This window comes from Syngnathus typhle, linkage group LG11 (assembly GCF_033458585.1).
Source record: "Syngnathus typhle isolate RoL2023-S1 ecotype Sweden linkage group LG11, RoL_Styp_1.0, whole genome shotgun sequence".
Taxonomy (NCBI): Eukaryota; Metazoa; Chordata; class Actinopteri; order Syngnathiformes; family Syngnathidae; genus Syngnathus; species Syngnathus typhle.
Window position 1 is genome coordinate 1,833,583 of NC_083748.1, and position 16,302 is coordinate 1,849,884.

The 16,302-nt window shown below is 48.8% G+C and overlaps 1 protein-coding gene and 1 long non-coding RNA gene across 2 annotated transcripts in view; one reads left to right on the forward strand and one right to left on the reverse strand.

Annotated features, from left to right (window-relative positions):
* ptprt (protein tyrosine phosphatase receptor type T) overlaps positions 1 to 16,302 on the forward strand; it is a 150,771-nt gene that overhangs the window by 105,756 nt on the left and 28,713 nt on the right. Inside the window, exons 18-19 of the mRNA XM_061290451.1 lie at positions 2,735 to 2,889; positions 6,943 to 6,978. Coding sequence (XP_061146435.1) covers positions 2,735 to 2,889; positions 6,943 to 6,978 — 191 coding nt within the window. The remainder of the gene's footprint in view (positions 1 to 2,734; positions 2,890 to 6,942; positions 6,979 to 16,302) is intronic.
* LOC133161814 (uncharacterized) overlaps positions 1 to 16,302 on the reverse strand; it is a 38,760-nt gene that overhangs the window by 20,239 nt on the left and 2,219 nt on the right. The window contains exon 2 of the long non-coding RNA XR_009716133.1: positions 7,057 to 7,158. This is a non-coding gene — a long non-coding RNA (uncharacterized LOC133161814). The remainder of the gene's footprint in view (positions 1 to 7,056; positions 7,159 to 16,302) is intronic.

Sequence of the window (16,302 nt, forward strand, 5' to 3'; positions counted from 1 at the left end):
GGTCACTTCCGGTCTATTTGGGGTCACTTTCGGTTTGATTTGGGGCACTTCCGGTTCATTTTGGGTTCATTGGGGGCACTTGAGGGTCAATCCAAGATGGCCGCCACACTGGAATTGGGGGTCAAGGGTTGAATGTGTAAGCGTAGTGGAAGTGGGGGTGAATGGGAGTGAATGTGGGAAGCATAAGGTGAATGCATTTGGAATGGGTTGAATCGGTCGAAAAATGTAGAAATTAGAGTAGAAAAACGAAATTTTAGAGAATTTTGGTTGAATTTCAAATTTGAGAATTTGGAATTTTTGGTAAGTGGGAAGTTGTGGAATAGGTAGGCAAAAGATGAACAGTTGAAAGTTGGAATGGGTTGAATCGGTTGAAAAATGTAGAAATTAGAGTGGAATAACGGAATTAGAGAGAATTTTGGTTGAATTTCAAATTTGAAAATTTGGAATTTTTAGTAAATGGGAAGTTGTGGAATAGGTAGGCAAAAGATGAACAGTTGGAATGGGTTGAATCGGTTGAAAAATGTAGAAGTTAGAGGTGAAAAACGAAATTTTGTGAAATGTCGAATGTGCCATTAAGAATGGATGGGGAAAAATTTGTCGGAATTTTGGGAATTTTGCGGAATCGGAAAATTTTCGGAATGAGAAAAATACAAGCGCTCATGTCGTGAATATTTGGAATACGTGAAAAGTGGAATGGAGTGAATCGGATGAATTATGTGAAAGATGAAACGGGACAAAAAAGTGGCGGGAATAAAATAGAATAATAATAATAATAATAATAATAAAGTAAATGGAGTAGAATAACATATGTGTGAAGGCCATCGCCTTCACACAATAATAATAATAGAGAATGGTGTAGAATAACATATGTGTGAAGGCCTTCGCCTTCACACAATAATAATAGAGAATGGTGTAGAATAACATATGTGTGAAGGCCTTCGCCTTCACACAATAATAATAAAGTGAATGGAGTAGAATAACATATGTGTGAAGGCCTTCGCCTTCACACAATAACTAAATAGGAACTAATGAGCAAAAGGAAAAAAAGCACAACTAAAAGTCCAAGCAATATTGATAATGTTGATAGTCATGATGATGATGATCCACAAGGTGCGCTTCCTTGCCATGCACTAATCAATTGACTGGTTGTGTTTGTCCTTCTTCTGGGTTGTGCCTTGTCTTCCTTCTTCTTTTCTCATCACGGGCCTTCCCCTCCACCACGCTTCAGAAGACATGCTTATTCCTACTCTTATTACCTGTAAGTAAATGCACCATGACCTGACACGCTTAACCTTTCTCTGGTTCCCGCCTTACACTTTGCCAGACACCAAAAGACACGTATGCAATACATTTGCACTTCCTCTTCCAACACACCTAAAACACGGACAAACTGTGTGTGTGTGTGTGTGTGTGTGTGTGTGTGTGTGTGTGTGCGTGTGTGTGTGCGTGTGTGTGTGCGTGTGTGTGTGCGCGTGTTGAACATCCCATCTGTATTTGGACTCCATGGAGAAAATTATCAACACCTCTCCGTCAGTGAATGGAAAGTCCCAGAGTGGTCGCAAAAAGGGCACGACTGGCAAATTGGACGGAAATGAAGCAACCAAACTCAGACGCTTCTACAGAATTTGTTCCAAAGACAAGCTTTCCTGGAACTGGGCCGCCCAGACCAAAATGACGCTAGCCACACGTCAAGACAGATTTACTGACTTTGGCCTTGGGACTTTTGAACTCCAAACTTGGCCATTATGAGCCGTCACAAGCCGTCACTTTCACATGCGCTGAAACAAAACAAGGGAGCGGCGCCACACTCCGTGGGATGACGTCATCATGCGGTCCAACGCGCGTGCTCTTGACAGCACCCGCGTCTCATTGAGATTATCGTCAACGAGCGAAAAATGTCAAAGATGAAGAAGGATTTTATCTGGCGCCTGCTCAAAGATTTTCACCTCTTTTCTTTCTTTCTTTCTTTCTTTCTTTTTTTATGATTGTGACTGACAAGACAGTCAAGGGATGACTGTGAGGCTCGGCCTTATTCTCGGAGCCTTGTGACTGTTTAAAAATTCAGCCGCTTTGAAATACGGCAGACACGTGTTTGTCATTGAGCTTTCAGAACATTGTTTAGTCTCCTCATCAATCCTTGTGACAAAAAAGAACGCAAAGACGTTGGCACGATTTGAACCCGGAGCTTTTTAGCTACGCCAAGCCTTCGGGAGCGCCAATTAAGAGGCTGTCTTTTTGCTTTCCCCAAAATGGCCTCGTTTCATCTCATCCGGCTTGCCGGACAACATGGCGCCTGACGGGGACGAAGAAGCTGACAAGAGGCTCGCAACTCACACTCCGGGGGCACAAAGTCATCCGTAATTCCCACAGTGGTAGAAAAGGAGGAAGCGGCGCTCATTGCCACTTCCCAATTTGGCCGTGCGTCCATGCGTGCGTGCGTCCATGCGTGCGTGCGTCCATGCGTGCGTGCGTCCATGCGTGCGTGCGTCCATGCGTGCGTGCGTCCATGCGTGCGTGCGTCCATGCGTGCGTGCTTGCAGGCGTGCGTGCTTGCAGGCGTGCGTACGTGTGATCGAGCTATTCCTTTCTTCTTTCTCCATTATTTTGACCTCCTCCTTGTTGCCATCATCCCTGCTTTCCCCGCTTAGCAAGGCCAAAGCCAAGTCTCGCCACGATTGGGACGTTGCGCTGTGTTGTGACCCTCTTTCCTGCCTTGTGTGCTTTCTACCAACAGGAAGTTGGCCAAGAAGCACAAGGAGACGGCAAGCAGTTCCACTCAGCAGAGGGAGATGGGCCCGGTCCACACGGCCGACAACTGCGCCGGCAAAGTCAGCACTCTGCACAAGGACGACCCCTTCGCCACCTCCAGCCAGGACCTCAACGGGTTCGGTGAGCTTACGGTCCAATTGTCGCTCTCTGCTCGAGTCCTCGTTACCGGCACCATCTCGATGACGAGGCGCTTTTCGAGTTGCATCTGTTTGAGTACCGTTTTTTTCCGTGTATAGTGCGCGAAATTTACCTAATTTATTGTCCTAAAATCTGGGGTGCGTATTATACATGGGTACAAAGAAAAAAAATTTTTAATTTTTTTTTTTTTAAATTTTTTTTTTTTTTTTTAAAGAAAGTCATGGTACAACAAAACCAACAACAGGACTGACCGACAAAGTCGTGGAACAAAAAGACAGGGTGACATTACCAAAGACAGGAACAGAATGACAGTAACACATGCAATGATCCAACGGTGAGCGAGGGGCAGACAGGACTTAGATACAAAACACGTTACATCGATTGAGGTGACACAGGAAGAGAGGGGCGACGCGAACAGAAACTATGGCAACCTAGACACATAGCAAAACTGGGGACGAGACATGACAAATCTCCCCCGAAATAAAACTCACCTTTCTTCTTGTTTGTTGTCAATCGCGCATCGCATTCAGCCATCCTGGCCAACACACTTAGTCAGTAAAATACATAATTGACGACACATCGTTTGATGCGATGGTGCAATCCTTGAGGGTGTGTTATTGTCAAATATTGTTTGTTTTTAATCTCCATCGCGGACCGGACGTCATACGGAGGCCGCCATTACAGATGCGCAGAACAGATGCGCAAGACACGTCAGCTATATTAAGAGCGAGAGTTGTTTTCTTCCTATTAGTTTCAATTCACAGTTTAATTAGCAGTTTCAATCAGCAAATAACAAAATGCGTATTACAGGTAAAATTTTATTTCACAACACTTTGCCTTGTTCCTTTGGTCTCTGCTGTTCATCCTAAAACACAAAGGCGCTCTTTAAGCAATGCGACAGTGAGCGCCCGGCGCGCTGCACCAAATTAAGCTCCCTGCGCAGTGCGCACTGAGGTCCACTTAAATTTTAGAAAGTACATCAGGACTTTAAAAATATCTTCTAAATTTCAGCGACGGCTCTGTCACAATAATGCTACCAGCGCGGTGCAGTTGGGCGGTCGGCGGCGTGCTACGGTTGAGAGTTCTCTCTTGCGCTCTCTCTCTCGCTCTCTCTCGCTCTCGCACACACGCGCACACACGCACACGCACACGCGCACACACGCAAACCGGATATCATACGGAGGCCGCCATTACAGATGCGCAGAATGGATGCGCAAGACACGTCAGCTATATAAAGAGTGAGAGTTCAGTTCTCTACCTAAATCCGTATTACAGGTAATATTTTATTTCACAACACTTTGCCTTGTTCCTTTCGTCTCTGCTGTTCACTTCAAACACGCTCCATGCGACCGCAATGCTCTCGTATCAGACAAGGCTTGCTCGATCACCTGCTCGTTTGCTGTCCCGTGCGCGCACGGAGCGCGGTGGTGCGTTTAGGGGCAGTCGGAGAAATCAACGCCAACAAAAAAAATGACATCCAGCCTAGTTAAGACCATACCAAAGACTATAAAAATGGGACCCATTGCCTCCCTGCGTGTGTGACGATCATTGGGACTTAAAAAAAAAAAAAAAAAAATTAAAAATTTTTTTAAAAAAAAATCATAAAAATTGGGTGCGTATTATACATGGGTACAAGCTTTTTTCCAGCATCAGCATGCCATTTTTAGGGGTGCGTACTATACATGGGGGCGCACTATACACGGAAAAAAACGGTATTACCACGCGTGCCCTCAAAGTGGAGTCCCCCGGTCTTGTGTCCTGGCTCCCCTTTTTCATGCCCGGTGCCGCACCAATACATTGGCCGGGTTGTGTCTTGGAAGTGGCCCAAGAGTTGTGTCGAAATGCTTCATCTTTCCATTTCACAAATGTGTCCTGATATTTTTGTCCAAACGACCCATTTTGTTCACTTTTCACTACAATACTTTTTATGTAGCGTTACCATGACCAAAAGTCAAAATCATCCATCGGTGCTTTTTCGACTTCTCTCTGCTGTGATGATCACGCACGCACACTGTGTGTATGTTGAGTGTGTGTGCGTGTGTGTCATAATTAGGAGGGCATTTCTCTCTTGAAAATGTCACACTGGCCTTTCGGGAGTGCTTAGCCATTGAAAGCCAAGGTTAGTAGAGAAGAGCAAAAGAAAGAAAGAAGTCAAGCAAGAAGGAGAAAGAGTACTTTGTCTCACTTCTTGGTGTACACCCGTCATCGACGGGTCGTTGCATGCGCCCGTGTGTCCCTTTGCTTGACCTTTAAAGTTGGGTTCCGAATGAGGCCGCGTGCAAAGATCCCTTGCCAAGGGTTCCATTTTGGGGCCTCTACGCTTTTGCCGTGCGCTTTATTTTGATGTCAGACGGTCCTCCCTCAAGCGACGGTCCAAAATGCGGCGGCAGCCCGGAGGAAGGAGCACATAACTGACATTTGGACATTTGATTTGAAGTGGTGTTCAAAGGTGCAGCCCTGCCTGCGCAAAGTTGGGAGAAGAAAAGCCTTTTTGCTGTTGTCGCGTTGGTGTCACGTTTAGGATGGGGCAGGGCGACCAAATGCAGCTTGGACCAGGGTTTATTGAGGGGAAAGTGAGTTGGAAGGGAGGATGAAGGGGAACAGACAAACCGGAACGGGCAAACTAACATGACTTCCTGACACAGGCACTAAAACTAAACTAACTGAAACTGAGAGACAATAACAGAAGACAGAAGGACGAGAGACAAGAACAGAAAAACGAGAGACTAGAAACTAGAACGACGAGACAAGAGACTAGACGAGAACAATCCGACAGGGGAGTGAGAGGTAGACAGAACTTAAATACGCGACAGTAACGCGAGGCAGCTGAGGGTGATTACACTGCTCATGGGCCGACACAGGAGGGGGGGGGGGGGGGCGGTTCGAGTACACAGAGACACAAATGGAAACTATGATGAGATATACACATAATAGAATGACTGGGGATGAGCCATGACAGTTGGCTGGTTGAAGTCTGCGTGTTTGGTTTTGAATTGTAATATTTGTCGGCGGCTGCCATTTTTGCCAACGTCTGCTTGCTGTTTGCTTTGCATATGGGGGTGGGGGGAGTTGATGCCTCTTTCTAATTTTTCCCCTTTCAAGGTGTTCTATGATGCTTTTTGCCTATGAGCTTACTGAGCCCTGTTTGCTTTTAAATTGTAATATTTGTCAGCGGCTGCCATTAGTGTCAACGCCTACTTCCTGCTTGCTTTGCGTATGGACAATTGATGCCTCTTTCTATTTTTTTCCCCTTTCAAGGTGTTCTATGATGCTTTTCGCCTATGAGCTTACTGAGGCCTTATCTCTTTTTCCCCCTTTTTCTGCTTCCTCAACTTGCTTCCTACTGCCGCCGTTTTCCATCTTGCCTGCTCTTCACATGCCCTTCCTCATCCTCCCCTTCAGCCTCCCCCTCTTCCTGCTCCTTCTCCATGCAGACAAGCAAGACGCTGCAGAGCAAATCCCTGCTCAATTCCTACTACTCAGGTACGCATACACGCACGCATTTCCCAAAAGTGTTTTTCCTCCACGTTGAGACATTGGAGGTGGAGATTTGCATGATGGCTCACCTACCAGGCCTTTGAACATTTTTGGGGGAAAACATCAAAGAAAAGATCATTTGTTTCAAGGATAAGATCTGAAGATGGAAAAAAAATCTCAGACGTAAAAAAGAATTTCAAGCTCCAGCACAAATGGATCGACGGCTCAATATTTACTGTTACTCATTTCATGCAATTATCAGGGTTGAAAAACTTTAAGAAGACTCCACTACAAACTAGAGATGGAGGTTTTCTCCTTGGGTGCGGAGACAAGCGCTCCAAAACTTGCATTCCACCGACGTTGCCTTTTTGCTGTGATATTTGTTAACTGCAGTGCAAATTTAGCAGAGCGGGCTTGAAACTCGTGCTACTGGAAGTTACTCATTCAACTGTTCTTACGCACGATCGAGGAAAAATCAAATGTAGTCGATGGCGTCGTATCTCCTTGCTTGTCACGGTCATTGATTATTGCGGTGCTAATTATTGTGGTGTTTTCCAGTGTCCAAAGAGCCTGCACCTGCTACTGCATCTCTGGGTGAGTCACCTCAGCATCAGCATTAGCATTCTTTGTGTCTGAACGCAAAACCATTCCACGTCACAGTAGCATACTCACACCCGTGTTCTTTATCCTCTGTGAGGAGCTGACGTGCACTCGTATGCCTTCTATTACCCTCAGGCGGGCCAGCGCACGATGGCTCTTCAGATCATGCTTGGTCTGACAGATAAAGAAACTTTCATTCATTTCAATTCCATTTAACTATGTCTGTATGAGCAACTACATAGGGTTAGTCACTTCAGTGTAATTCATGTGTCTATTTTGTCATGGACAAAGTGTTGAAAACAGTTTTCTTCCAATATACTGTATTTTTCCAAGTTTGAGTGGTTTGCAAAAAATGGGGCAAGCGCGAGGAGGAAGTTCATTGACGACAAAGAGAAAGACGCGCGCACGTTGACGTATCAGAGGCGGCACGAAGGAGCTCTGCTGAATCCGACATGCCGAGCGTGCTGGGATTTAGCTGTACGCGTGTGGGCGGGGGAGGGGGTTTAAGCGTAAGTGCGTGTGTTGGTGTCTGTTTTGCGTGTGCTGGGGGCAAGTGTGTGTTGTGCGTATGTTTTATGTGTGTTTGCCGTAGCCTATATATGGTTTGTGTGTGTGTGTGTGCGTGTGTGTGTCTGTGTGTACATGCGTGTGTGTGTGTGCGTGCGTACGTGCGTGCGTGTGTGTTGTGTGTGTGCGTCGAGTTGCAGCTGCCCCGTCTTTGTGCTTGGCTCAGGTGTTGTTCTGGGCCCGATTGGCCACACAACAATGGCGCGAATCCTCGGCGGGAAAGCTCGAGGACGCGCCAACGTTTTCCGCAGTGATAAACAGGATGGGTGCCAGGGTTTTGCACAGGAGGGTGTTAATGCTGATTCCATGCAAATCCCGCGGATCAAGATGAAGGACGGCGCGTTGTTGCATCTGTTATATGTGCAAACACGTCTCGCGCCCATAATCAATTTCCTTCGATGCGTCTTCCTCGTTCTGCGCCTTCGTCAGCTTATTGTGTTGCCGTAAGGACGGCTCGGCCCGTCTTAGCTTTTTCGCGGCACAAAGTCACACGAGCAGAAGAAAATTCCAGAAAAGAAGAGCTCGTTGGAACGAGTCCAGGCCCTCTCTCTTGCTTTCCTTTCTATAAAGATTATTTTCTTGAGTGTTGGATTTTCTGACGGCTTTTGACCTTTAGTGCCTACGTTTGGAAAACGGATCGTTTGGCACACAAAGGAAAGCTACCTCCAAAATGTGATTGGATACACACAAAAGACGTTGTACAACGATAACAAAGCGAGTGCAAAGGATCAATCAGCTTGCCAGTTTGTTCCAGCTCTGCCTCATGCTCGGTGCTCTCATGCAGTCATGCAGACACAAACAAAGAAGAGTTTCACAAATGCCAAAAGCTAGCTACTACAACTGCAGTAAAATGTCTTGTTTTTGAAGAAGATAAGGAATCCATGTCTGTTGACACGTGTTTGTGTTCAAATATGCGTTGCTTGAAAGGTTGCAACACTGCCGCTGTCAATGCTACTCATTGGCCCGCCTCTGGCCTTTTGCAATGTACTTTACTATAAATTGTGTGGTGGTTAGAAATAAGTTATTGACTTCATAAATGTGTTCAACTGTAAAGAAAAATGCAGTGCAGTTCTAAAGTAGCGCCTCAAATTGACCAAGTATGTGAACAAAGTATTTGTACTGGTTTCCTTCCCACCACTAAAGCCCAGCGTCCACCCCCCACCCGGACTTCAATTTACTTACTTTAATTTCATAATAACCCTAACCCCCCCAAATCCCCCCCTCGCCCAATTGAGCAATTACTATGCTATCATGCTATCTCATTCAGCTTAGCATTAGCTGAATGGAGGGTGATTATGGCTAATGTCAGCCATTTTGTGTGCCTGTAATGTGTCAGTGGCGGGTAATTGAAGGTGAGAGTGGGGTTGAGAGCGACTCGTTTTTAACCTTTATGTGCGGTCGCTCGGCGGAGACGCATCTTGACTCTGTGCTTACACAGCTCATATTTGAGATTATATATGATGCATTACTTTTACACTGCTCTTCGCCGTCGTCTGCGCCTTTTCTTTCTCTCGCTTCCCTTCATCTTTAGCAAACGCGGAGAGAACAGCTTTTACATTTCTATTCGTTGGAGGATTCACTCGTTTAGAACTCTTTCAAATTGTACACCGTTAAGATCAACAGTAAGAGGTGTCTGTCAAATAATGCCCTATCTCAGTGACGGGCGGTGAGGTTCATGGTTAGTGAGGCACTGAGTCAGATTTACAAGTATATGGACTCAAAAGGATAGCTTATTCAATTGGCTACTGGTTATTTCATACCTCATTAACACACACATGCAACATACACACATACACACACGCACGCACACACACACACACACACACGCACACACACACACCATCATCATCATCGGCGGTCACTCGGGACGAGTATGACGGTCTTCTTCTCGGGGTCATCTATTTGTGGGTCCGCAGGTGGGCGTAGAGGCCAATCTGGGATCCACATTTTTTTGTGCAGTGTGGGCAGGGGAAAGTGGTGGTGGGTTGTGGTCGTGCTGGAGCCTGTTTTTGTCTTTCCTTACGGAGTTGTCGTTTGGTTTCTGCGACACAGTGGAGTTCCTTTTCGTGATGCGCTACACCTTCTTGCACTGCTGCCCTCCAGCTGTTCCTGTTCAAGGCAATGCACTCCCAGTCCTGAGAGGTTATTTGGAGTTTCTTGAGATTGGTCTTGAGGCTGTCCTTGAAATGTTTCTTTTGCCCTCCTGGGGCTCGCGGACCTCTCTCCAGCTGGGAGTATAACATCTGTTTGGGGAGGCGGGTGTCAGCCATGCAGATGAGATGTCCTGTCCATCAGAGTGGTGCAATGATGCATTCCTGCTTGACCCCTGGCTCAGTCAAGGAGCTGTTGTTGAGAACTGTGGCTGTCATTCCGTCATGTAATAATCAAAGTATTCTGATGTATTTATCTGGGCAACCATACCTCAGAAGGATGCTCCATAGGGCCTGGCGATCCACCATGTCAAAGGCCTTTGTCAGGTCTATGAAAGCCATGAACAAAGGTTGTTTAGTCTTACGGCATTTCTCCTGGAGTTGGCGTGCTGTTAAAATCATGTCTGCAGTGCCTCTAGATGGACGAAAACCGCACTGCGATCCTGGGAGAACTTCCTCAGACAGTGGCAGTAGGCGATTGGCAAGAACACGAGCAAGTACTTTGCCAACTGTTGAAAGGAGTGAGATGCTCCTATAGTTTCCGCAATCCGCTTTGTCCCCTCTCTTGAAAATGGTCCCTATCAGAGCGTCCCTGTGCTTAGAGGGGAGTACTTCTTTTTCCCAGACCTTCTGTTATTGCTGTTATTTTTCCATATTTTTCTTTTTATATTGTATTCTATTTTTAATGCCGGAGGACTACGGTCCAGAAGTCTCTTTTTGCACCTTTATCCCCCAACTTGTACCTTCCTGTAAATCGAGCTGTTGTTACATGCAGTTTCTCACACGTGAGATTAATAAAGTTCCTCTTATCTTATCTTATCTTCTGTCATGAAGTGAATGGAGCAGGGCGACCAAATGCAGCTTGGACCAGGGTTTATTGAAGAACTGAAAAGGCAAACTATAGATGCTCGACTAGGGATGGGAATAACTGAACAGAAAGACTAGAACAGAACAGACTGGAGACTAGAAAAAAGAAGACATGAGACGAGAAACGAGAACAATCCGACAGGGAGTGACACGCAGACAGGACTTAAATACATGACAGGTAACGAGAGGCAGGTGACGGCGATTACATAGATTGTGAGCAGACACAGGAGGGGAGGGGCAAGCACACAGACATGCGAACCGAAACTAAGACTTTAAAACAAGGAAACAAACTGTGACAGATCTTGACACCTTCATAAGGAGGGCATGGAGGTGACGCTGGAGCTCTGGTCCACCTTCCTTTAGGACCTCAGCTGGGACCCCATCTGGCCCAGAGGCATTGTTGTTCTTCAGGCTCCTGATGGCATCTTAGACCTCTGCTAAAGTGAGAGGTTCACCCATGTCTTCCCTGATGGGACTCTGAGGGATGTGACTGAGGAAATCTGACTGAGCTGTACTGTCACAGTTGAGGAGTTCCTGAAAGTGCTCTCTCCACCGGTTGTTTATGGACTCATTGTCCTTCAACAGCTCCTGCCCGTCCTTAGAGCGTAGGTTTTTTTGGCCACGATGGCTTGGGCCGTAGACAGCCTTAGTAGCGCTGAAAAAGCCTCTGGTGTCTCCAGAGTCTGCCAAACTCTGGATTTCCAGTACCCTTTCTGTCCACCAGGAGTTGTTAATCTGCCTCACCAGGCTCTGGACGTTAGCCTTGGCTCGAGAGTGAGCCCGTCTCATTACTTTGCAGGTGATGTCGTTTTGCCAGACGCGAAAGGTTTCCTTTTCTTGGAGATGAGCTGTTCTGTCTCTGTGTCGTTCTCATCAAACCAGTCCTGATGCTTTCTGGACTTGTACCCGAGAGTGGCACTGCAGGTATCAAGGATGGAAGACTTGAGCAGGCTCCAGTGTTCTTCAATGTCCTCAGGGTATTCCTGATTGAGGCTTTCTTCAAGAGAGGCCTGAAACAGCTGCAGGGTGGCAGTTTCGTTCAGGCTCTCAAGGTTTTCTGCTTCTTTTGGAGTCTCCTTTTCCTCTTGAGTCTGATGGACATCGTGGATCGTATCAGGCCGTGAAACATCCAGCAGGCCTCTGAATCCATCAAGGCTTTTGTGATGCTCACGTCGCGTTGATCCCTGGCTCTGACAATGACATAGTCAATAAGATGCCATTGTTTAGAGCAGTGGTTCCCAAAGTGGGCGGTACCGCCCCCCTGGGGGCGGTGGAAAGATCTGGGGGGGCGGTGAGTAAGAAAGGGGCGGTAGGGGGGCGGCAGTCCGAAGTCGAAGTCAGAAGTTTGAACGTTTGTTTGACGATTTGTACACAACACGTGCAGCAGGACGAGTCAGTGGATGACGCATCAAGGTCCGGTTACCACACGCCGCTCAAAAAGTCATATCAAGATTTTTGGTTACAAAAAAAAAATCTCTGACTGCTATCAAGTGCTGTGGAACAAGGTCAAGATGTACTTTATTGCCTTCCCAACATCATATTTAGTAGAACAGGGCTTCAGTGCAGTTGCCTTGCTTCTTTCCAAGCAAAGAAACCGACTGAAAATTACTGACCGCGGGGATCTACGACTTCTTCTTAGTGAGTTCCAGCCTGATGTTGAGAAGCTTATGTCCCTGCACCAAGCACATCCATCCCATTAATATTAAGTGTGAGACAATGAAGGTTACTGGTGGAATGTTTATTTACCATTCTATGTTGCTGAAACAGTTAAAACTGCTAAAAAATAAATTGGTTTACTAAATTGGGTTTTATTTGTGAAATACACATTTGTGTTTAACCTTTCTCTTTTCAAATTGCAGCATAGCAATATCAAGAAAGAGGTGTTTGTTTCCATATGTGTCTGTGTGTGTGGGGGTGGGGGGGCGCTAGGAATTCACTGGGGAGCCAAGGGGGCGCCAGCCTGCAAAAGTTTGGGAACCATTGGTTTAGAGTGAGGGTGTCTCCACGAATCCTTGAGTTTGTTCTTCCGGCAAAATATGGTATTGGTGATGGTAAGGTCGTATTGAGCACATTTGCTAAGACGCAAAACCCGTTGGAGTTGATGTTTCCAATGCCTTCCTTTCCAATGGTGCCCTTCTAAAGGTGGTGGTCATGGCCCACTCTGGCATTGAAATCTCCCAACATAATGATCTTGTCCTCCTTGGGGATTTTTGACAATACCTCATCCAGACAGGCATAGAAGGTCTCTTTTTCTTCCTCATCGGAAACGAGGGTAGGTGCATAAGCACTAAGAACTGTTGTCGTCTGGTTGTTGGCCAGCACCAGACGGAGGGTCATCAGGCGCTCACTGATTCCCACAGGGAGTTCAGAGAGCTGACTGATCAGTTGGTTCTTGTTGGCAAAACCAACCCCATGGATCCTAGGCTCATCTGTGGACCTTCTTTTCCAGAAGAGAGTGTATCCACCCTTTTCCTCCTTCAGATGACCTTCCTCTGCCCGTCGGGTTTCTGAAAGAGCAGCTATGTCAATCCGGCATCTTCTCAGTTCCCTGGCAATGATGACGGTTCTCCTCTCCGGCCTATCTCTGGTTACACTGTCCATTAGTGTGCGCACATTCCAGGCTCCTCCGTGAGTCGTCACCTTATCGTGGTGGAGGGGTTTGCGTGCCCCTATGATCCTAGGAGCCATGTTGTCTGGGGCTTCATGCCCCTGGTAGGGTCACCCATGGCAAACGGGTCCTAGGTGAGGGGCCAGACAAAGCACGGCTCACACGAGCCCCTTATGACGAAAAAAGTAAATGGATCTCGTTTTCCCTTGCCCGGACGCGGGTCACCGGGGCCCCCCTCTGGAGCCAGGCCTGGAGGCGGGGGTTGAAGGCGAGCATCTGGTGGCCGGGCCTACGCCCATGGGGCCCGGCCGGGCACAGCCCGAAAAGGAAACGTGGGTCCCCCTTCCCATGGGCTCACCACCTGTGGGAGGGGCCAAAGGGGTCGGGTGCAGTGCAAGCTGGGCGGCGGCCAAAGGCAGGGACCTTGGCGATTTGATATCCGGCTGCAGAAGCTGGCTCTTGGGACAAGGAATGGCATCTCTCTGGCTGGAAAGGAGCCCGAGGTGGTGTGCGAGGCAGAAAAGTTCCGACTACATATAGTCGGACTTGCCACCGCGCACAGTTTGGGTTCCGGTACAAGCCCTCTCGAGAGGGGCTGGACTCTCTCCCACTCTGGAGTTGCCCACGGTGAGAGGCGTCGAGCAGGTGTGGGTATACTTATTGCCCCCCGGTTGGGCGCCTGCACATTGGGGTTCACCCTGGTGAACGAGAGGGTAGCCTCCCTCCGCCTTCGGGTGGGGGGACGGGTCCTGACTGTTGTTTGTGTCTATGCACCAAACGGCAGCTCAGAGTACCCACCCTTCTTGGAGTCCCTGGAGGAAGTGCTGGAGAGCGCTCCTTTTGGGGACGCCATCGTTCTACTGGGTGACTTCAATGCTCGCGTAAGCAATGACAGTGAGACCTGGAAGGGCGTGATTGGGAGGAACGGCCCCCCCGATCTGAACCCGAGCGGTGTTCTATTATTGGACTTCTGTGCTCGACACGGATTTTCTATAATGAACACCATGTTCAAACATAAGGGTGTCCATGTGTGCACTTGGCACCAGGACACCCTAGGCCGCAGTTCGATGATCGACTTTGTAGTCGTGTCATCGGATTTGCGGCCGCATGTTTTGGACACTCAGGCGAAGAGAGGGGCGGAGCTGTCAACTGATCACCACCTGGTGGTGGGTTGGCTTCGATGGTGGGGGAAGATGCCGGTCCGACCTGGCAGACCCAAACGCTCCATGAGGGTCTGCTGGGAACGTCTGGCGGAATCCCCTGTCAGGAAGAGCTTCAACTCCCACCTCCGGCAGAGCTTTTCCCACGTTCCGGGGGAGGTGGGGGACATTGAGTCCGAGTGGACCTTGTTCCGTGCCTCCATTGTTGAGGCGGCCGACCGGAGCTGTGGCCGTAAGGTCATTGGTGCCTGTCGTGGCGGCAATCCCCGAACCCGCAGGTGGACACCGGTGGTAAGGGATGCCGTCAAGCTTAAGAAGGAGTCCTATCGGGCCGTTTTGGCCAGCGGGACTCCGGAGGCAGCTGACAGGTACCGGATGGCCAATCGGAACGCGACTTCGGCGGTTGCTAAGGCAAAAACCCGGGCGTGGGAGGAGTTTGGCGAGGCCATGGAGAATGACTTCCGGACGGCTTCGAGGGAATTCTGGTTCACCATCCGGCGTCTCAGGGGGGGGGAAGCAGTGCAACGTCAACACTGTTTACAGTGGAGATGGCATGCTGCTGACCTCGACTCGGGACGTCATGTGTCGGTGGGGAGAATACTTCGAAGACCTCCTCAATTCCACCTACACGCCTTCCATTGCGGAAGCAGGGCCTGGGGACTCTGAGGCGGACTCTCCAATCTCTGGGGTCGAAGTCACTGAAGTAGTTAAAAAACTCCTTGGTGGCAAGGCCCCGGGGGTGGATGAGATCCGCCCGGATTTCCTAAGGGCTCTGGATGTTGTGGGGCTGTCATGGCTGACACATCTCTACAACCTTGCGTGGACATCGGGGACAGTGCCTCTGGATTCGCAGACTGGGGTGGTGGTTCCCCTCTTTAAGAAGGGGGACCGGAGGGTGTGTTCCAATTACAGGGGAATTGCACTCCTCAGCCTCCCTGGTAAAGTCTATTCAGGGGTGCTGGAGAGGAGGGTCCGTCGGGAGGTCGAACCTTGGATTCAGGAGGAACAGTGTTGCTTTCATCCTGGCCTTTGAACAGTGGACCAGCAGGATCCTCGAGGGTGCATGGGAGTTCGCCCAACCAGTCCACATGTGTTTTGTGGACTTGGAGAAGGCGTTCGACCGTGTCCCTCGGGAGGTTCTGTGGAGGGTGCTTCGGGAGTACGGGGTACCGAGCCAACTGATAAGGGCGGTTTGGTCCCTGTATCACCGATGCCAGAGTTTGGTCCGCATTTCCGGCAGTAAGTCGGATTTGTTCCCAGTGAGGGTTGGACTCCGCCAAGGCTGCCCTTTGTCACCAATTCTGTTCATAATTTTAATGGACAGAATTTCTAGGTGCAGCCAAGGCGTTGAGGGCGTCCGGTTTGGGGACCTCAGCATCGCGTCTCTGCTTTTTGCAGACGACGTGGTGCTGTTGGCTTCTTCAGGCCGTGATCTCCAGCTCTCACTGGAGCGGTTCGCAGCCGAGTGTGAAGCGGTCGGGATGAGGGTCAGCACCTCCAAATCCGAGTCCATGGTCCTCGATCGGAAAAGGGTGGAATGCTCTCTCTGGACCGGGGATGAGATCCTGCCCCAAGTGGAGGAGTTTAAGTATCTTGGGGTCTTGTTCACGAGTGAGGGGAGGATGGAGCGCGAGATCGAGAGGCGGATCGGTGCAGCGTCGGCAGTAATGCGGACTCTGCACCGGTCCGTCGTGGTAAAGAGAGAGCTGAACCAAAAGGCAAAGCTCTCAATTTACCGGTCGATTTACGCTCCTACCCTCACCTATGGTCACGAGCTATGGGTCGTGACCGAAAGAACGAGATCCCGGATACAAGCGGCCGAAATGAGTTTTCTCCGCAGGATGTCCGGGCTCTCCCTTAGAGATAGGGTGAGAAGTTCGGTCATCCGGGAGAGACTCAGAGTAGAGTCGCTACTCCTCCACGTTGAGAGGAGCCAGATGAGGTGGCTCGGGCATCTCATCAGGAT